At 49.9% G+C, this 21,421-nt stretch overlaps 1 protein-coding gene across 4 annotated transcripts; it reads left to right on the top strand.

Annotated features, from left to right (window-relative positions):
- Positions 1 to 803: 803 nt before the first annotated feature.
- Positions 804 to 16,931, top strand: LOC111154652 (Parkinsonism associated deglycase). Of its 4 annotated transcripts, none has more exons than XM_022514432.1 (7): positions 804 to 826; positions 1,857 to 1,947; positions 3,288 to 3,389; positions 5,481 to 5,540; positions 6,359 to 6,428; positions 9,810 to 9,896; positions 16,361 to 16,931. In XM_022514432.1, exons 2-7 carry the CDS (start codon positions 1,858 to 1,860, stop codon positions 16,519 to 16,521), a joined length of 570 nt encoding a protein of 189 aa, XP_022370140.1. In that variant the 5' UTR covers positions 804 to 826; position 1,857; the 3' UTR covers positions 16,522 to 16,931. The 4 variants fall into 4 exon arrangements, with proteins under 4 accessions (XP_022370140.1, XP_022370139.1, XP_022370137.1 ...); XM_022514431.1 differs by having other exon boundaries at positions 812 to 830; XM_022514429.1 differs by lacking the exon at positions 804 to 826 and adding an exon at positions 838 to 911.
- The last annotated feature ends 4,490 nt before the right edge of the window (positions 16,932 to 21,421 follow it).

The raw sequence follows: 21,421 nt of genomic DNA, 5'->3' as shown, positions 1-21,421 counted from the left end.
GGTTTCTGAAATAGGTGCAAGTATCAATATTCAGTTCAAACTTTTAACAAAATTTGAGTTTCTAACTTAAGTAAGTGTCACCGATCAGGTCCATGTACTCAGCAGGGCTCGAATCCTGTGGCTGCAGTAGCAGCATCGGGATCTTGGGGGAAAAAACAACTCTGAGAAACTAACACACGTGAAATGCTAAGAGTCGCCCAGGACTGGGGGACGGGTGGCCCACCGTGGGGACACGAGCGGGAACAGGTCGGAGGGGACACAGAAGGCGCTCCAGGAAAAGGACCTCGAGCGCGCATAAGAAGCGTGAGGACTCAACTCCGCTCCATGAAAACGCCTCTTCACAGCAAACCGCTAGAGCTCCCGAAGGGAGCGCGCGCCTCCGGGCTGCGGCCACCAGCTAAGGGTTAACTTCGTGAGGATGCATGAACCAGCGGGACTCTCGTGATGCTGGCGGTGCCAAATGGAAACATCCCTGGACTCACAGGAACGACTCGGAAAGGCCGACCACCCCCCACGCCGGCTCTAGGTGGGTTCAGTCGGATGTGACGTAAGCAAGCGAGGGGCGCCAATCTGTGCACAGCAGGAGGAGGTGAGGCCTGGGCGGCGTGCGTCTGCGCAGTACTGGGGTGGACGGGCCGAATAAGAAGCCGGGGGGGTGCGTCTGCGCAGTGCAGGGCCGGGTGGGGGGGGGGGGGAGGTGGCGGGAGGAGACCACGGAGGGGTCTGCGCGGCGAACGTCTGCGCAGAACCGAGGGGCGGGGCAGAACGAGAAGCCTGGAGGCGTGCGTCTGCGCAGTGCGCGTCTGAGGGCCCGAGCTCGGATCACGTGCGTACGTGCTCGTGATCGTCCGCGTTTAGTCCGCTTGTGGTTTGGTCGTCCCCGGCGGGGAACTGCTGCGAAAGGGGTTGAGGTTCGGGAGTGTGGGCAGAGTCGAGGTTCGGGTTGGGGGTTGGGGAGCGCTGCGGGCGGCGAGGGGGCCACGGGCAGCCCGACGCGGGCTTCGGAAGGGGACGGCGGAGGACGGGGTCCCGCCGCGCCTGCTGGGCGGGCGGCCTTCGGGCAGGAGCAGACGGGACGGCCTCGTATTCTCCGGGTCGTGTGCATGGCATCCCGGCGGCTGCTGGTCGATGCTGTGCGGGCTGAAGTGCTTTCATTAGCGCGCGTTTTGCGTGGATAGCAGACTCCACAGAAAGCACAGGCTAAAAACGGCTCGGACCCCTGCTTGGCAACTGCCGTTTGCAACAAAAGAGCCAAGTGCGAAGAGCGGGTCCAGTTAGGTTGAGTCTAGTGGGGGAATTCCCATCTTTCTACATCATTTTTAAAAATGTGAAATATTTAGCACTGTTAACTTTCCAGAAATTCTTAGTGCACTTATTGGAACTTAAAAGAAAATCCCCTCCAAAAATCTCACCGGCTAATTGCTAAAGACTGTGTCTGTAGCTTTTTGCCCGTGAAATTAAGTTTAGTCGTTTCTCTGAAATAGTATTTCCGAAAATAAGACTTTCTCCCCGCATTGTGTGAAATGCAAGACCCATGTATTTGTGTTTTAGAAAATTTTAGTTGCAGTAAGTCATTGTATACTGGGTTTTTAAAAAATGGTAAAAGAGAATCCGAACAGTACTAACGTGTTAGCAACCTTACCATGTTCGCATCTCAAAAAGTACAGCATTGAAGTTCTGTGTAAACCAGTATTACCCCAAAGTGCTTCTTTACGTTCTGTTTATCATTACCTTTTCCTTAGGAGGCACTTAGTCACTTTGCTTAAAGAACCTGAACTTTTGGGCTATTTTAGGGTTGCACTGCCAAGATATTTGAAATTCTTCTTCTTTTAATTCTTTTAAAAATACAACATAAGAATGGCTTCGAAAAGAGCTCTGGTCATCCTGGCCAAAGGAGCAGAGGAGATGGAGACAGTCATCCCTGTAGATGTCATGAGGCGAGCTGGAGTAAGTCCCCCAGCGTTTTCTACCCTCACCTTTTTCAACTTTCTGGGTTTTAAAGTCATTCTTAATAAATAATATTCGGTACACTTTATAAGATATTTCAAACACACAAAAATAGAGTGTGTAATAATTACCTGCTTATTCTCTGTCCACATTTAATGCTTATTAACATTTTGCCATATTTCTCGTAGACCCACTTCTTGAGGAACAGGTGCATTAAAGAAATAAAACGTTGCCCAGCCCTCTTTGTATATTTCCCTGGTATTATTCCCCTTCTGGCCCCAGAGATAACTGTCTGCTCATTGATGTGTATCCATCCCATGCATGTCTTCGAAATAGCGTTAGACTGCATTTGCATTTTGCATGTGTCTGTCTCTCTCTCTCTCTATATATATATGTCCATAGTGAGCACTTAAATAGCATTTACTGATCCTAGATATCATTCTAAGCACTTAATAAACTTGCTTAAGTCCTGTAACAACCCTGTGAGTTACTGCCATCCTCATCATACAGTTGAAGAAACTGAGGCATAGAGAGACTAGCTAAGGTGTCCACGTTGTAGACTTAGTGAGGATAAGAGCCAGTACTTCGATCCTAGCAGTCTGACCCCAAAGTCTGTTAACCCTTCATTTCTCTGGTTATCATGAATGAAGACACATCCAGATCCGGTTTGTTTATTTAAAATTGCTGCTTATTTTTATGTTCTAGGAATATGCACTAGTCTACCCATTCTTCTGTTACGCTGCTTCAGGACATTATAATACTTTAATAGTCTTGTACAGGTTTCCTTATGCAAATGTGTGGAAGTTTTTCCTGATTTTATTCCTGAAAGTGGAATTGCTTGGCCAAAGAACAGCCCATAGGTGGCGTTACCAGATTTTGGCACACGGTTCCCCAAAGTACCAACATGTGGGCCCACCAGCAGTATAGGGAAATTCCCATATTCCCAGTACCAGCTCTTGGTTTTATTAACTTCGTAAATTTTTGCAAGCTAAAGTAATATTTCATTGTTTTAACTTGTCTTTCTATCTTTAGGAAACACCGTGATACTTAAATAGCAACAATAACTTTGTAAGATGGATTATTAACATGATCGCCCAAAGCAGAACACTTGTGGGAGAAAGGACACTAACCAGACAGGGTACCAGGACAGCATCTGTAAATCAAGACTGTCCCAGGCAAATGGGGACAGACCTAGTTATTATATTTAGCTAACTTACTAACTTAAAGTCAACATGGTTTTGTTGCAGTATTTCCTGCCAAGTTATTTTAAAACAGCAGCTATGAAAATGTTACTCTAAATTTATGTTTGAGTGTTTTATCTGATGCCCTCTTTCTCTTAGATTAAAGTCACCATCGCGGGTCTGGCTGGGAAAGACCCAGTACAGTGTAGCCGAGACGTCGTCATTTGTCCTGATGCCAGCCTGGAAGATGCAAAGAAAGAGGTTTGTTCTCCATACCTGGAGTTACTCCTTCCTGTGGCTTCCTTATCAGGTTCTTCATATGTCTTTTGATTACATCTCAGGCTGTTAGCACTGACTTATTTTTAAAAAGTTACTTTGGGGACGCCTGGGTGGCTCAGTTGGTTGGACGACTGCCTTCGGCTCAGGTCATGATCCTGGAGTCCCGGGATCGAGTCCCACATCGGGCTCCCGGCTCCGTGGGGAGTCTGCTCCTCGCTCATGCTCTCTCTCACTGTCTTTCTCTCAAATTAAAAAAAAAAAAAAAAAAAAAAAGTTACTTTGGTTGGATGTCTTCCCCACTATGTTAAGCCCTGGGAAGTCGAGGACTGCCGTTTTTCACTCTGTATCCATGGAAGTTGGCAGTTCCTTGCTGCCTGTGCTCAGTGAGTAGGTGCTGTCGTCAGTGTTCCTCTGGCCTCGAAGGCTGCTTTGCCTCCTGATACATCCTGATTCATCACCTGATACAAGGAATCACCTGCCACGTTTCCTGTTTCTTATTTATTCAAAAGCTGCTTTTTGCCTTTCCATTTTCAGTGACACGGACATAATTGTGTGATTCATTTTACGTGGGACAGTTCATAGTTGATTAGTGGTGGGGTTAAGGGAGGAGTAAGAATTCTAGTTAAATTGTGCAACTTTATCGGCACCTAACACTTGGGAATCTTTGAAGAGCTAAGGTCCCTTTCCTCAGAAGCAAGGCCACCCAAACATGCACAGGAGCTTTGGCCCACCCTTCCTTGTGGTTCGCTGCTTAATGGCCATGTGATAGGGCTGTGGGCCATATGCTCTTGGAGCATCGACGTGGCAGGAAAACCGACAGAGGCAGCTCGTCGATGGCCATTCGCACCCTGCCAAGGAGCCCAGAGTGTGATTCCTGTGCTTGGCTGTCCTCACTCAGAGAATGGTTTATTCCTGTCTGATAAGTTCACATATTTCAATGCCAGATTGTGGAGGATAGGAATATTGGTATATATGTAGAAGGTGTTGAGATGTTCTAAAGAGCATATTCAAAGTGGCTGACTAGAAGTAGGTACTCCCTGTTACCTGTTCTGTTTCATCTTGTGTCTGGGTGTCTTAGAATAGTGGTCACCTTTTGTATCTGTTTATTCAGATTCTAAAAGGAGTGAAAGAAGTTCTGTACTCAACACACTCTCTGTTTAGTTTGTAGTTTTGCTTGGTTTTAAAGCAACAGTAGAATGTTGTCTTCAAGAGTAATTCTAAGCAATATGTGTTACCCTAAGTATGTACTAAGTTGTCACTTGGTGATCTGGTGAATGACTAAATTTTTAAAACTCTTTTCACATCTTTAAAGTATATTAAACCAATTTCCATATCATTAATTCAGCAAGTGTGGACTCAGTAGATTTCTGGGACGTTGGGTGCTTGGAACACGAAAACACTGCCGTTGTTTCCCCCCCGCCCCCCCCCAAGTATCACTTTTCATAGAGGTGGAAACTTTTTTCTGTGCCTTTCACTTAAAATTTGTTTTCTTTTCATTATTTTTATGACTGTACATTCTTATTAAAAAAATAACTCTTATACAGCATAGACCTACAAAAAGTCCCAAGTGTTGAAATGTCCCTTTCTCACTGTCCCCTCGCCACCATCCCACTCCACACCCCAGTAGCAGCTGGGCTGCCTCTTTGGTCTGTGAGTATCTGCAGACCATACATGTGTATCCCATGTATGTTGGGACTACATACTTTAAAAAAAAAAAATGTTTTAAAGTAAGCTCTGCATCCAACGTGGCACCCAAACTCCCAGCCCCTGAGAATAGGAGTCACATGCTCCACAGACTGAGCCAGCCAGATACCCCTTTTTTTTTTCTTTTACAAGAATGAGATCATGTTACACCTGTAATTCTGCAACACGGACATCCTTTTGTGTTAACTGTTTAGATTTTTTGCTAGTTATGACAACACTGCACTGTGGAGAGAGACCTTCCTTTATGTAACTGCTCTTCTGTGAACAGTGTTTTGCTCAGACCCACATTTACAACAGGGAAGTGTTGGACTATCACTGTAGTGCGCGTTTCAGATGAAATGTTTTACCATTTTTTCTTCTTAACTACAGGGACCTTATGACGTAGTGGTTCTGCCGGGAGGCAATCTGGGTGCGCAGAATTTATCTGAGGTAAAAACCGTATAGAGGAATTATTTCAGCATCTGCCTGGGTTCTGTTGGTTTTGTTACTGAAATATTTCAGGAAGGAGACTGGGAATAAAGTAGGAGCAGGTGAAATGAACAGAATGGTGTTCTGGCTTAATTAAGGAAACATCTCTACTAACATTTATCACATGAGTAAGTGAAATTGGTGGAACAGTTATCTGTGAACAGATTCTGTGCGGTAGAAGAATGAATCTAATTTTGTGTTTCATGAAGGTTTAAGCATAAAAGGGGCTGGGGCCTGGGAGCTGCAGGGGACTGAACTGCCAGTGGGGGGTGAAAAATGGCTTCAGAACAGGCCCCTGCTTCTTCACTGAGGTCCCCTGTGAGGAGTCAGCCTGCAGGAAAAGCGGGAGAGAAGGGAGGGGCACGGCAGACAGAAGCTTACAAAGCAGGTCGAATCTGACTTGTGGACTCTGCTGGACCCTGTTCCTTACTCGGCCATCTGGAAACACCCAAAACACCACATACCCTTCCTTTTTCCTTCTTTGTCCCAGGAGCACAAAATGGCAGGTGTCAGTTTGCCCAAGGGAAGTTACTTTTCTCATCTCATCTTTAAACATCTTTTTAAAAAGGATGCCCTTCTCTTCTATTAAATGCCTTGCTTAGGTCTAACAATGTAGAAACGGCATGAATTTGGTAATTTTTCTATTGATTTAGAAATGTTAGAAGATAGATTGAAGATCTTGCAGTTTAAAATAAAAGCAGATTCTTCCAGGGTTTCCAGCTGGAGATTGAACTCGTGGCTTCATGATAACTTGATGTGTTTGGGCTTTCTTTGCACAGTCTCCTGCTGTGAAGGAGATACTGAAGGAGCAAGAAAAAAGGAAAGGCCTCATCGCCGCCATCTGTGCAGGTAACGTGCAGACCCATCCTGTGTTAAAACGAGTTGTTGGGTTTTCTTAAAAAATGCGTGACGGGTAGTCTTGAATCAGAAGATTTTGTTCCACATACTGGCCCTTCACAAAGCATGAAGGGCATCCGTATTGGCCTGTTTAGTTTGGGTGGCATGAAGTTGGTGTCATTTCAGAAATGAGTACAGTTGTTCTATTTTCTGCCTCTCTGTGCTTTTGGTCTGTGTTCCGTGAAACTTAATGGTTTCCGTGTTTGGTTGACCTCTGAGGAAAATAATGCCCTCTGGAATTCAGTGAACAGCTTGTTACCGCAGATCTCTGTGCCAGGAAGTGTGTCTGCCAGCAGCCAGTCAGCAAGAATCGGTCCGACATAAACATAGCAGCGCTGTCCTGTGCTTGCCCTGCGGATTCGAGGCCTCGGGGTGCTTTCTGCCTGATCCTCCGTGTTAAAGTTTAGATCTTAGGCACCGTGTTATCTGTCACGTAGTTTAGAAGGAGGTTGTTGGTCCTTCATAGATGTCCCCACATCTTTGAAACTTGGTAATATTTTGTTTTCTGATTCCACTGTGAAATCCAGTCTTAATGCTCCAGTGTGATGATACTCTGCCATCTGCATTTTCCGTATAACTTTGGCCAGTGCCTTCTTCGTTATTGGTCTTTACGAAGTCTTTGTCAAAAGAATACATAAATAAATGAATGGATAGTTAGATAAAATGACATGATGTTTTGTTCAATACGAGGGACTTGTTAAAGAAGTTACAAGCCAGGGATCCTGGGGACTTTGCCTAATTCCAGCAGAGATTCTCGGGAGTTCTTTCAAGGGGGTCATAAGGTGGAAGCAGATATTAAGACATTATTTGCCCTTTTCCTTCCCATTCTCACAGGAGTGACATGAGAGTGGGGCGATGCCATCATTTGGGCGTGGCATGGATGCTCAAGTATTGTGTTGTAAACGTTTCCCAGTTTTAATTTCTAACGCATGGCAGTCACTGATTGACGTAACCCACGTAAAAGCTCAGGGTTCCAAAGACCCGGGTGTTTAAGGACCTTAGAGATGACCACCGGGGCAGGCACTGTCCTCGGGTTCCAGTCAGCGCCAGCCCCTTGACCTGCCCTCGGGCACAGTGCTTTCTCCTCCCTAAAGGACGCTACGGTCACTGGGGCCGCAGCCTCATTCTTAGGTTCTCTAACCAAAGGGAGAAAGGAAGTCTGGGGCCGGGTTTGTTCCCTTGAGACTGCTGAAAGTAAAAAGCACATGTCAGTGTGTCCTTCTGTGTCACTGAGGTGGCATAATCATTAGCCAAATCTGGCTCACTGCCGGGGGCTCAGGCAGCTTGAGTGCCGTGCTGAGGAGCTCAGGCCGTGTAATCACTTAAATCGACGTTAGCCCTAAGCAGCGCTCTGGCCTTGTGTGTGTGTTGCTGAACACTCTGTACTGCTCCTCTGGGTGCGGCCAAAATAGGAAGAGTGATGAAAAATAAGAAGATTCAGAAGTGTTGCAGTTGGGAACTGCGTGCTGTACTGGGACAGTGTTTGCTTTGCCCCTGGTATTGAGGGATAGGATGGAGTCACTGAGACAAACTGGAAGGGAGACTGTCTTGATGAAAAGATAAAATGACCTTCACTCTTGTGGGGAAGGAAAGGAGCCTGGAGGTGAAGGACCCAGGAGTCCTCAGATGCCTGGCTCTGGGTACCAGCTCCGGGACATGGGGGCGGGGGGGTGACCTGTTCTCTCTGCACGTCACCACACGGTGGCGCTGTTGGCTTCTGTGTTGTGGTGGCCCAAGGGGCTTCCGCCTGCAGTGCTCTCTGCTCTCCGCTCGGCTGGGTCCCTGCTGCAGACTCAGCAACATTTCATTCGCCAGAATTTCAAGTAATGGCAGGTAAATATCTCTTCTCGAATTCTCCAAATAGGATTTTTAAACCCCCCAAAGCAGTAATTTTGGGCTCACCACGATGAGAGAGGCATCACGGAATTCCTACATCCAACCGAAACACGAGTTTATTAACGTTACCAGAGGCAGTGATTTTATCAGCTGAAGGGAGCAGCTGAAAACCCCTGACTCACTGTACGGTCACCTCTCAGGGTCTGCTTTCAAGTACAAGGTCATATACGGAGTTGTTTCTTATCTCTTAAAATTTTAGAAAGAATTCAGGGTAATTGATGAGTCCGTTCAAGTAAAATTTGAATGGCGATTACTTAGACTTTACAGACTTAAAATTTGCCACCATACATGGCCGTCCTGTGTGTAGCATAAAAGTAAGGTGGAGAGAGACCTCACATCTATTTGACGCTTTTGATTTAGGAGATAGAAATTGGGACTTGGCTTGATGTCAGGCGGAGGGCTTATGTAATTAAGTATTATTTGTTGATCTTCCTGGGAACAGCAGCTGTGATCTAGCCGGTAGGTAGAGTCTATAACTCCCTTTTCCTTGGAACTGGGTTGATAAATGAAAGGTCAGAGCAGGTGCGTGCGTTGGCTGAAGCTAAAGCTCGTGAGCTCAGTCCTCCCGGCTTAGCCACGGCACCCCAGCCCCTGCTGAAGGTTACGTTGCTGTCCCGAAGCACTTCTTTCTAGGTGTGGCGTGAGGCTTGGAGAAAAAAAGTTGGAATAACTACTTTTTTTAAAGTTTTAAGGTAACATAAAGTTACAAGATACTACTGGTTTTGGTCCTTATTTGAGGACTGTTACTTACGAAATATGCTTGTGGTTATCAATGAAATTGATTGCTTTCAAAAGTGAATACATTTGGACAAAAGTCTCAAGTTAGCAACTGCATGTTTCAGAGGATCAGAAACAGACATTTGTGCAGGATCTTAAGTGGTTTTTAATAAAGAAATGCTAGTTTCCTTCTATCTCGGACTTCGGGCATTTCGCAGGGCTGGACAATTCCTTGTAATAATCCTGCCACCTGGGATGTTCGGGTGGGTAGATGGAGGAATGAGTGCTCATCTTTCATTTTCAAGTAGAAAAAATTAGTCTGTGAGGTCGCAGTCAAGCCCAGCAGTTGGGAGAGCACCAGCTGCCTTTTATGTGCTCAGAGGGAAGCCTTGGTGGTCTCCCCTCCTCTGACCCCTGGGACCCCTGCCTACAGTTCCTTGAGGGGCGCCACACGCCGTTTATCTGGATGCTTCTCGGTGTGATTGGATTAGATGGGTATTGAAGTATTTTGGGTTCATACTCTTTTGCCAGATGTGCTCAGCAGATGGTTTCTTACAAACATACTTTACCTCTCATATGAAAAAGTGTTTAACTTCAGAATCATAAGTATATTTTAGGTAAGAGCCTCCTGGTTTTGAAGACTATTTCTGCTGTTGCAGTTTTTAAACCATTGGTTTTTCTGTGTCCACCCTTAAGTCTTTCTGTTAATCTTCTTTTTAGGTCCTACGGCTCTTTTGGCTCATGAAATAGGTTTTGGAAGCAAAGTTACAACACACCCACTTGCTAAAGACAAAATGATGAATGGAAGTAAGTATATGTTTCTATTTTAATGTCTAGAAAGACCTTCCAGAAAGCTGCCATTTAGCACTGTTTCCTGCCCAGGTTAGCCCTGTGCAGAGAGACTCTGTGGGTTGAGGCGTGGGCTCTTCCTAGCTCTCTTCTCAAGCATTCCGGCTAGAGAGAGGGGAGAGAGAGGGAGCAAGCACGGGGGCAGAGATGGTGTGTGCCTGTCTCTGTGTGCGCCCTGACAGGGACGTGGCCTACGCAAAGGCCAGCCAGACGCCCGATTGTCCTAGATGGGAATGGTTATGAAATGCCAGGTTTACTAGGATTTTTTACTAAACACTTTGCCAGATGTCTGAGGGTAAACTTTAAGCCTTGACAGCAGTTTCAGAAAGTGCCCTTTCGCCTGCAGTCCAGAGTAAAGTGAATATTGCTCTCTTCCTGGGTGGTGGGTCTGTTTCCTTGGGTGACATTGTTTTGGTTTTTTTTGTTCCTTCGTTTAGATTTGTTTGTTTATTTTTAGAGAGAGAGCACGAGGGGAGGGAGGAGGGGCAGAAGGAGGGGAACAAGCAAACTGCCTGCTGAGCAGGGAGCCCGATGGAGGGCTCGATCCCAGGACCCTGAGGTCATGACCTGAGCCGAAACCAAGAGTTAGTCAGCTGACTCGGCCACCGAGGTGCTCCCTTGGGTGGCATATTTCTTCTATAAATAACAGCTAGACAGCTAACTTTTATTAATTTATTTTTATAAAAACAATTTATATTCGTGGTACAGAGTGTAAACAGTACAGAAGGGGGATGAAGTCAAAACCTAAAGATGCCTTTTCTTACTTCCTTGCTCCCTTTCTGCTTTTCAGCGGTAGCTTCTGTTAGAAAGTTCCGTGTGCAACTCTAGAACTTCTCTGCACATACTCATTATCCTTTGTATTTTAATGGCTTGGTTTTTTTTTTTTTTTTAAGATTTTTATTTATTTATTTATTTGACAGAGAGATCACAAGTAGGCAGAGAGGCAGGCAGAGAGAGAGGGGGAAGCAGGCTCCCTGCTGAGCAGAGAGCCCAATTCAGGGCTCGATCCCAGGACCCTGAGATCATGACCTGAGCCAGAGGCAACGGCTTAATCCACTGAGCCACCCAGGTGCCCCTGTATTTTAATGTTTTTACTCAAATGAGATCTAGATACATTGTTTTGCTGCTTGCTTTTTAAACCTAAGATTGTATCCTTTGGGCGCTGGGGGGTAGGGGTCATCTCTCAAGCATTTCTGTAACTAGAAGGCGGTGTGTAACTCCCAGCAAAGCAGGGTGACCAGGCATCTGAGGTACGAGTCCGTACTGATGGAGCCTTCCTCATGACCACCGCCGCTCCCAGCACGAGCTTCAGAACACCAGCCCCGTACTGTGTTCTGTCAGACAGGTGGCGTCTTCCTCTGCCATCTGTCCCTGGAGTGCCTGTAGCAGAGAGGCAGAGACCTGGGAACTTGGCAAAGAGAGAGAAAACTCACACTCGTGTGGGTAATTGCAGGAGCACCTGAAATTTCCAGTTAGAAGCCAGAAGTGGCTCGGCTGGCGCTCAGCCCGCAGGGAGGCGAAGCGGCTGGCTCTGGGTAAAACATCAACCAACCTCATTTCGCTGAGCAAACGAGAAGACAACACGGTAACGTTAGCAGCTGATTTCGAGGTTACCTTTTTTCCCCTGCCTCAGGCCTGCTGGAGGCTGATACTGAACTAAGACAAAAAGGAGGGCAGGTAGCATCACTTTTGTGGTCTTTACAGCCAAGTCGAGTTGTGCATTTTCACTGTATTTTTTCTTCTAAGTAGCAGACCTTGTTTTTCAGAGCAGTGTTAGGCGCACAACAAAATGAAGCTGGATGTGCAGAGTTTGAGCATGCATCCTGCCTGGGCGCGTGCACCGTCTTCCTAGCCTTCCTCTCCCGCACCCGAGCAGTCTCTGAGTTACGGTCTGTGAACCTGCCCTGACACATCATTATCACCCCAAATCCATCATTTATGTTAGGGTTCGCTCTTGCTGTTTGACATTCTGAATATTCTTTTTTTTTTTTTTTTAAGATTTTATTTATTTATTTGACAGAGATCACAAGAAGGCATAGAGGCTGGCAGAGAGGAAGGGAAGCGGGGTCACCGCTGAGCAGAGAGCCTGATGCAGGGCTCGATCCCAGGACCCTGAGATCATGACCTGAGCTGAAGGCAGAGGCTTTAACCCACTGAGCCACCCAGGCGCCTCTATTCTGAATATTCTTAAATCTGATCCAAGGTCGTATGTTCTTAAAAACTTACAATTTTATTTTAGTTGCTAGGAAGATAACTAAGTTATTGATAAAACCATCTGGGTGGAAAGTGATTTTTTTTTTTTTTTTAAAGGCTCTTGCTGCTGGGCATTTTTAAATGTAGGAATAGAATTTACTTGGGGTGCCTGGGGGGCTCAGTTAAGCGTCTGCCTTTGGCTCAGGTCTTGCTCCCAGGGTCTGGGGGTCGAGTCCCACATTGGGCTCCCTGGTCAGTGGGGAGTCTCCTTCTCACTCTCCTTCTAGCCCAATCCCCTGCTCATGCTTGAGCACGTACTCGCGCTCTCTCTCACTGTTAAATAAATAAAATCCTTAAATCTAAAATCTTTAAAAAAAAAAAAAAAAAAAAAGAATCTACATGGAGCTAAAGGAGAGGTTTGGGAGAGTTGGAAAGATCGGAATCAGGCTTCCTTTAGTCCTTACGACATATTGGGGGAAGGGTCGAGTAGTAGGCCACAGTTCCTCCTTTATCTGAAGGTGATCTGTTGTGTCTGTTCTCTTGTAAGGCCTCAAGAACACTAAGGTTGATTAGGAATAGAAGCAGATTAGATTGTTAACTCTTGGAGTTTATAAAGTACATTCACAGACATTATCTCCATGGAGCCTCGCAGGCCCTAGTGCCCAGCGAGGCAGGTACTGACTTCACAAATGAGGAAACCGGCTCGGAGAGGCCCGGCGACTTGCCCAGAGTCAGGCTGGAACTCAGGCCCCGCCTCTGTCCCAGTGAGGCTCCCACACGCGTTTAAGTTACGAGGTATTGAGTTCAGCCAGTAAGTCCTACTGTGAAGAGAAAAATGCTGGAAGCATCTGCCCCTTCAGAGGCTCCGAGAGGCGGAGCTCTCATCAGCTCCTGGGTGTCTCCTCTGGTGTGCTCAGTAGATAGGAGTGAAATTTTTGCTCAGATAAGCAATCCAGTGAGAAGACTGACACAGTCTTCCCATTTCTCAGTTTTTAAATGAAGAAATTGTGACTTTAATAGCCTTTTCAGTTCCTCCCTGTTGGTGGTGCTGGCAGGCATCTGGAGGCCCAGTCTGGAAGCTGAGCCCGGAGGAGCTGGGCCCCAGCCAGGCCGTGTGGGCGCGGCTCCCTGCTGGGGGCGGTCTCCTTCCACCACCGAGCCTTGGTTTCTCACCTGTCCTCTGAGGATACCGGTGGCCCCTGCTTCGCAGGGCTGTTGACAGGTCCCGTGAGTTACTTACTATGTGTAATGCCTGCAGAATGTTGCCTGGCACGAGCCCGCGCGGGGGAAGGGAGAGCTGGTAAGTGCCCAGCTCTGGGCCGAGTGCGGGGAGCCCCGCAGTGAAGACTGTCCTCACCGGGCCGCCGTGTGTTGTACTGACACCACCCCCTGGTCCTGCTCCACGGGACTGGACTCCCACAGCAGGCTTGGGCGGGTGGCATCCTCCCCATTTTACAGAAGAAAAAAGTCAGGCTCAGAGCAGTCAGCTGACTGCTGAGTGTCAGCCCTGGGATTTGAATCCAGAGCTGCTGCGCTCAGAGGTCAGTGACTTTTTCCTTAAAGGGCCAGAGAGTAAATGTTTCGGGCTTTCAGGACATTGGGTGTGGATGGCAACTACTCTGCTGTCACAGAGCCACTGACCAAGTGGGTGAGACGTGTGCCAGTAAAAGCTGCGGTTCGGTGCCTACCCCTCAGGTCCAGTTGCCTTTCCTCTGAAGAGACTTCTGGATGTGGGATGCTTGCGTGAAGTTAAAAAGAAATTAATAATGAATGCTTCGTGGCAGTTGGCTCTGGGGTGTCAGTTTGCAGAGTTCCCAAATCCACATCAGCTGAACTGCGTGCACCCGGCTGGGGCTCGCGGGTCCCGGCGTGTGCGTGTCGTCCTTGTCCGTCACTGCCGCTAGGTGGAGGTAGTTGGCCAGTAGGGACCGTTTGTTCCATCTGGTGGAAACTGTGGAAAGAGCTGTGGAGCCTTGAAAGGTCTTTAACCAGTCTAAGCTGTGTTTGTAATATTTGCCCACGAAGGGGTTGTTCGGTGAGCCGTTTAGAAATCGCCTCACCAGCAGTTCATCTGTGAGCTCCGGAAGGTCCGACCCAGCCAGTGTTCTGGTTTGGCGTCTGACATTGCCTTGGCCCGGCGTAACCATCAGTAAGTGAGGTTAGAGATGAAAACCTTTTCTCTTCAAACTGGAGATGATCTTTTTTTCTCTAGTAGGGTAACTAGGAAACTTGTGCTGTGCTGTAGGCAGTTATTTTCGTGAGTGACTTGATTTCTAATAAGGATAATAGGACATAAACTGTGCTAGGTGTTCTCGATCACTCACAAAGGACGTGAACATGAGTGTGTGGTTTCTAAAGCCCGAGAATGCAGTGGAAGCTGACTGGTGTCTGTGTGGCGCCACCAGCGGCCCCGTCGCCCAGGACAGGCAGCGGGGAGTCCTCATTGCCACCCCGTTTGGTCCTGTGTGTTGTCTCTGAGGTTTCTCAAACTTTCATTTCTTCTCTGTCCCCACTGTCCCCACCCAGGTCACCTTAAGCTCCCACCAGGATGGCAAGTTCTTTTCTGTCTTCCCCTTTGGTTTCTTCCAGTCCAGTCTCTGCATGGGTCTGACCCAGAGGGTGTGCCCACCAGGATGGGGAGTACAGAGTCACCTTTAGGTGCTGGAAGAAGTTGGCGAAGGCTTCTCCTGGAGGCAGAACCAGATATGCTCTGATGTGCACTTTGGAAGGGTGACCTTTTGTGGTGCTGAGCAGCGAGTGGCGAGAAGGGCAGCCGAGGGGAGGGCTGGGACGCGCAGATTGTGTGTGAAGGGGCAGATGCGGAGAGGAGAGAACAGGTGTGTTCATAGGTTCCCCTGACACGTGGGGGCACCCCCAGGGTACCATCAGTGTTCTAGGCCACGTGAGGCCGATGGCGGCCCAGCCTTTTGAAGAGCAGGCAGTAAACAAGGAGACTGTTTGTACCAGGTCAGTCCTGGGAGGTGCTAGTGTAGTGACCCGAGCAACCCGATCTGGGGAGGGATCACGTATACCTCCTCTGAGGGGTGGTGGGAGGAGGTGGGAAGAGCTTTCTCTGCAGTGGAGGCAGGGGCCTGGGGAATGCCAGGTGGGACCCCGGTGGGGACAGGTTGGGGAGGGTGGGGGGCCAGGTCGCGGGGGCACTGCTGCTCCTGAGGAGTTCGGGCCTGGTTAGTCTGTGCACAGGGACGTTTGGTGACTGCTTGTGCGGACGATATGGCCTTGGAGAGCTGATGCTGAGGAAGCCCAGCTTTGTGGCTGTGATTTGCCCAGATGTCACATTCACTGAATTCAGATACAGGGGAAGCACATTCTTGTTTTATTGTATTTGCCTCCAAAAAGCCAAATGGGGAACACAGAAGGGGCCCCCGAGAAATGAATATGGTTTCTCCCTCCACGCATCTCCCTCACCCTGCCCCTGTGTGTCATGTCTAGTTTTTGCTTCTTTGTTTTTGAGACAGCGCAGTGTGTGTGTGTGTGTGTGTGTGAGAGAGAGAGATACAGGCAGTCTGAGGGGGAGTCTGCGTGACAGGAGCCTGTGTGACAGGTAGCCTGTGACACGGCGTCTGCGTGACGGGAAGGGTGCGTGGCAGGCGGTCTCCGACGTGGAGTCTGGCGTGGAGTCTGGCGTGCCGTCTGCGGGGCGGCAGTCTGTAGAGAAGGGGAAGGGAAGGTGGGCCTCTCAGGAGAGAATAACTGATTTTCCGGAAAGATGAAGGAGCCCTTGGGAGAACACTTGGGAGGGGTGATGGTTTGTGACAGTCTGGGCATGGTGTGGACTTCCGGTCCCCTCTCCTGGGACACGAGTCCATCCTCCCGGTTGGTGGACTCCCGAGGGGACAGGACGGCCGAGGAGGACCGGGCTTCAGGCGGGAGCGGGGGGTCCAGAGGAAGCCCCTCCCAGTGCTGGCCGCTCTGCCGGTGGTCGGTGCCCAGGCGGACCCTCGAGCCCTGCGGCTGTGCCCGGCCTCCCTCCCCCACGTGGCCTCACGCGCGCGAGGGCTTCCACAGGTGCGTTTGCCCTGCGTGAGTTGCGGCGTGTCCCTCAGCGGCCGGGCGTCCTCGCCTCCCGGCCGTGGGCAGCCGCCGCCGTGGGTCCGCGCGGTGCTCGCCGGAGCCCGGCCCGCCTCCCGGCGCCGCCCCCGGAGCAGTGCTCACGGCTGTGCCACAGAGCCCGCTGCGGCGTGACCCCTTCTCGCTCGGCTTTGCAGGTCATTACAGCTACTCTGAGAACCGCGTGGAGAGGGACGGCCTGATCCTCACGAGCCGCGGGCCCGGAACCAGCTTCGAGTTCGCGCTCGCCATCGTCGAGGCGCTGGGCGGCAAGGACGTGGCTGACCAAGTGAAGGCCCCGCTCGTTCTTAAAGATTAGAGCAGAAATCTGTGATCACGAAGCAGGGAAACGGGCCATTGGTAATCGTTGTCTGCGTGTTCACTCGAAGCAAAATGGGCAAAAGGGTCACTGCCCCTGAGCGGACCTTCCCCGCCTGCGCCCGGTCCCCGTGGTCCTGAACCTCGATGACAGAGTACATGGCATTTAGCGAACTACCGATAGTGACCTTGTCTCTGCTTTCCCCTCGGTGGCGTGTGTGAAACCAAAGTCACGGTCAGCCTCCCTTGCATCCGTTAGCTGTCGGTAGAGCTGCTGGGCTACACGAGCACAGAGCTCACGGACACGGCGAGGAGGAAAAGCGGAAAAGCCAAGATCTAAGAAGCTTGTGATTTTCTCCCATTTGTCAACTGTGTATTGTTAATGTGCTATTAAAAACACTGATGAAGTCAGCTGTCCTAGTGAATTTTTGTTGACCAGTTCCTTTTTCTGTTGCAGAAAGGGTCCTCAGATGGAAGTGAAAACCTCTCGAGGCTGGCCCAGCCTCTGTTTTCACTTCTTCGGGTAACAGACATGAGGGGCTGATGTGCACGCAGCCCCGGGCCCACCAGCCAGGGTCCCCCCCTCCCCCATCCCTGCCCACGTGACCCGGGTGAGACCCACCAGTGCATGCGACTCCATTCTGGGCCCTCTGCTGTGCCTGCCACTGCCGTTCTGTCTGCTGAGTGGCCACGAGGACAGGCAGGGAGCCTGGAGCCGCTGGCAGCCAACCTGTCACTGAGGAGAGCCTGGCCAGGAATGCCGGGAACTGTGCTTGGCCTGGGATCCCGTGGGACTTGAACAAGAGCGACTCTTGGTTGTTCACAGAAGCCAGCAGATTCCCTGCGCTTTTTTGCCTCCTGATGAGTGACTGCTGCATCTCCAAAGGCGCGGAATAGGGTTAAGGCTTCTTTTTTTTTTTTTTTTTTTATTTGACAGAGATCACAAGTAGGCAGAGAGGCAGGCTGAGAGAGAGGAGGAAGCAGGCTCCCTGCTGAGCAGAGAGCTCAATGCGGAGCTCGATCCCAGGACCCTGGGACCATGACCTGAGCTGAAGGCAGAGGCTTTAACCCACTGAGCCACCCAGGTGCCCCTGGATCATTTTTTTTTTTTAATACAGACATGTAACTGCACATTTTGATAAACTGTGGTGCTATAAAGAGACCACTAAGGGAGACAGGACGATTGAGACTATTCTGAGAGGAGAGTAGGGGAAGGAGGCAGTAGGGTCACTGCAGCTGATTAGAGAAGCCCTCTCTGGAAAGGGACCTTGGAAACCTGGGATTTGGGTGTGAATGAGGCAGGTCTGGTAGCATTCCAGGAAGGAAAAGCCGGAAGTGCGAAGGGCCTGAGGCAGGAGCACTCAGGGTGTGGAGGGACAGCAAGGGGGCCGGTTGTGGGGGAACTCAGGGAGGTGAAGTTGGGGAGGCAGCTGGAGCCAAGGCTTGGAACTTAAGAGAAGGAGCCATTAGGGAGGGACCCAGTCTTACTTGGCTCAAAGACCCTGCTGAGAAGGGCCGCTGGAGGCCCAGGGGTAGGAGCTCTGAGGCATCGGGGCGGAAGGCAGTGGTCGGGTGCCTGTGCACGAGTGGGAGAAGCGGCGCTAGGGCGCTTGGCCGCATCTCTGACTTGAACACAAGGTCAAATGGAGCTTCTGTGTCTGGAGCCGGAGGAAGTGGTTGAGGGTGGGTGGGGTGACTGGAGATGAGATGGACAAACGGGGTGTCTGTAAAACACACTTTCACTGAGGAACAAGGAACCAGAAAGTCCCAAATTACTGACCGGAGAACAGTGAGCATTTGTAAACTCTCTGAAGTTCCCTGAGTTTTACCAGCCACCCCTGACTCTGAATAGGCCCCCTGGAATTTCAGAGGATCCACAGGAAGGGAACCAGCGAGGATGGGGGATCATTTGAATTTTTGTGCCCTTAGGGCAGCCAGAAAAGGTGGTTCCAGAGTGGCCGACAATGGAAGAGCATTTCTGAGAGGATCCTGAATCCGAGCTCAGGTGTTACCGGGGAGGGGTTTTCCTGCCGCGGTTTGGGGCAGGGGCGGCCACCTTGCCCACACCTCGGGCCCCTCTGGCTGGATCAGGAACCACTGGCTTTAGACACGTCGACAGGCAGCGGCTTCCACCCTCTCTAGCTGCGGTTTCGGCGCTAAACACACCTGCTGTCCTCCGAGGGAGCTGGGGGCGGGGAGCAAGCCGCATGTGGGAGCATCTGAGAGCACCTGGAGTTGGAGGTTAGGGCTGTGGCCTGTCCAGCTTGACTGGCTGAACCCTCCGAGGCCTGGGGGTCACCGGAGGTCAAAGTTGGAGGGACTTTGGCCCCACTTCGTCCACTCAACCTTGGGGACACTAGCCACAGCTTTGGGAGCCACCTCAGGCTGCCCACGTGGCCCAGATGGTGAGGAAGGAGAGCAGGTCCAGGAATCAAGCTCCAGCCCAGAGCTCAGTCCTGAGAAAGGAGAAAATGACCCGGAGGGACGCAGCCCAGCGCTGGGCGGGAATGGCAGCTCTCGAGGGAAGTGACGGCCAGACTGCTCTTCGGGAGGGGAAATCAGGGACTGTGTTTCTGGTGTGATTTAGGACACTAACGTGAAAGGTTTCATGGGGCGCCCAGGGGCTGGAGACCGGACTGCTTGTTGAGCGCCTAGTGTGGACCAGGTGACCCACTCCTTTCACACGCTGTGCAACGGGGATTGCGCTGCGCGCCACCCCGTTCTGCCCCTTGTGGGGCACCGGTTCTGCCGGAGGGATTCGCTGTGCCCCCTTCGACCCAATCCTCAGCGCCCACAGCCTTACGACGAGGCTGGAGTCGCCATCCATCGTGAAAAAGAAAAAAACCTCGTCTCTTGAGAGGTCGAGAACTTGCCTGTCCTGTGCAGTGTAGGGCTGCTGCAAGGCTCAAAGGCCACAATAAAAGGGAAGTACCTTTTCTTAAGCTACGAAACATGAAATGTAAAGTACTATTTTCAGTGCGGCCGACTGTCTCATCTCAGAGTCTGCTGATGTGTTCTCTGTTCTAGGGTGTTCGTTCCCTAAGGAATAAGGAGAACATTAAATTTTCCTGCAGAATAATCTCAGCTTTTTTTTTTCCCCCTTTTAAGGAAATTCCCTATCTTTGCCCTTAGGGGACCTTCCTAAGTCACACCTGCCTGCCGAGGCATCGAGTCATCGGGCTGCAGTGAGGTGTGCAGGAAGGGGCCGCCGGAAATCCTGTTTGCATCTGGCCCGGACACACCCTGTTTGCTCCCAGCGTGGGGTCCTTCTGGAGCTGGCCCTTCGCCCTGTCCCAGCTCTGGCCTGAGGCCCCAGGCCCGGGGCTTCCGGGGGCCCTGGAGAAAGGCTTCACCTGCTCGCCGTTTCCACCATCGCTATCGTCTTCCTCACCACCATCCTCTCTGCTTCCTGCAGCCTGAAGGGGCTGTTCCAGGTTCTCGAACCAGTCCTGGGCCAGTGGCCACGATCCTCAAACCTGATGAGGTCTGCCTGCAGGGCTTCATGGCTCTACGGCTTTATTTTGCTTTTTCAGTTCTGTGTGTGACCATGTCCTCGAGGCCTCTCTTTCTTGAAAAGTATTCTGTTTTTGAGTTCAGCCTGCTCTTGGAAATTTTTGCTTGGCTCAAAAATAACATGAGAGGAGCACCAGGCGGGCACAGTCAGTGCAGTGTGCAAGTTTGATCTTGGGGCGTGAGTTTGACCCCCACGTTGGGGGTAGAGATTACTTTTAAAAAAAATTCAAATAGAAGTCTTTAAAAAAAAATTCAGATGAAAAGTTCTTTGTCTTCAGAAACAAAGACAAGAACAAAATTGCAGGTAATGCAGGAACCACACATAGACGCAGCTCTCGAGTTGGGGACAACAGACTCTGGGAAGCTGCCTGGTAAGAGAGCCACCAGGATCAGGGCGCTGGGCCTCACTGGACCCACATCTCTGAGTATTTTTTTAAAAAGCTGAACAAAGGTGAGTATGCCATAAAAAGTATGCTCAGCTGAGGTTTCTTCTTTCAAAGGGAGGATAATTTCACCAAGTTGACTGAAGAGAAAGTGGTGCTTTGTTTTTACAACCAAATGGAATGTAGCCAGTGTCTGAAACACAGCCCTGAATTCCTGTGTTCCGAGGATCTGTCCTTCCAGCCCGGCCAGCCGTTGGTGGAGGCCTTGGGCCCTGCCTGCCCTGAGCCCCGGGGCCCCAGCACGGTGTGTGGTCAGTTTCACAAACAGCACATTTCTCTCCAGTCCTGTCGCTGAATGACCAGCCCTGGCGATAGGGGCGGGGGTGGCAGGGGCTGTAAGCCCGCAGCCTTGCGAAGGATGACTTCACCCGGTGAGAGGCAGGTGGAAGACGGTACGGAAGCTGAGAGCCAGAGACCATCCCTTCGGATTTACTTTACGCGGCGAATCAATGCAGGAATAAAACGTGCCTGTTCACCAGCAGGAATGAGATCACCCTCTTTTCTAATACTTGGTTATGCGTCTACGTCCCTTACCCAAGAATGACAGCCACTCTGCATGCTTAGGGCAGAGCAAATTACCTCCGGATTGTGGGTAATACTATGTCATTATTCCGTGAGGCATTAGCTCAGTGCCACCTGGGTCTTAAAACACTAAAAAAAATTTTAATTACACAATGGATATGGATACGTCAATACCTGCTCGTTGGAAAAGACTCAGATGAAAAGTGAACACACAAAGTAGGGCTCAGAAATGTACCTTCCCACCCTCACTCCCCCAGCCTTGGCCCGAAGCCCCACATTGGGGTCTCTCTTCCAGTCCAGTTTCTATGAACTTCCCAACGTCTAATAATACACACCCACACCCACGTACATTCTAAGAGGTTGCACATACACATGGATAGGCACATTAGAGTTTTAAAATTTTTTCTGGAATAAATAAAATGG

The sequence above is a fragment of the Enhydra lutris genome, unplaced genomic scaffold (assembly GCF_002288905.1).
Source record: "Enhydra lutris kenyoni isolate GAN:26980312 unplaced genomic scaffold, ASM228890v2 scaffoldscaffold38, whole genome shotgun sequence".
In the NCBI taxonomy this organism is placed as follows: domain Eukaryota; kingdom Metazoa; phylum Chordata; class Mammalia; order Carnivora; family Mustelidae; genus Enhydra; species Enhydra lutris.
This window is presented reverse-complemented; position numbering and strand designations above follow the sequence as displayed.

What these genes read in the sequence shown, in the direction of transcription:
- LOC111154652 (XM_022514432.1), top strand. Translation starts at nt 1,858, where the DNA reads ATGGCTTCGAAAAGAGCTCTGGTCATCCTGGCCAAAGGAGCAGAGGAG. An exon ending in ATGTCATGAGGCGAGCTGGA is followed by an intron (nt 1,948 to 3,287) that starts GTAAGTCCCCCA and finishes TCTTTCTCTTAG; the next exon opens with ATTAAAGTCACCATCGCGGG. An exon ending in GTGCGCAGAATTTATCTGAG is followed by an intron (nt 5,541 to 6,358) that starts GTAAAAACCGTA and finishes TTCTTTGCACAG; the next exon opens with TCTCCTGCTGTGAAGGAGAT.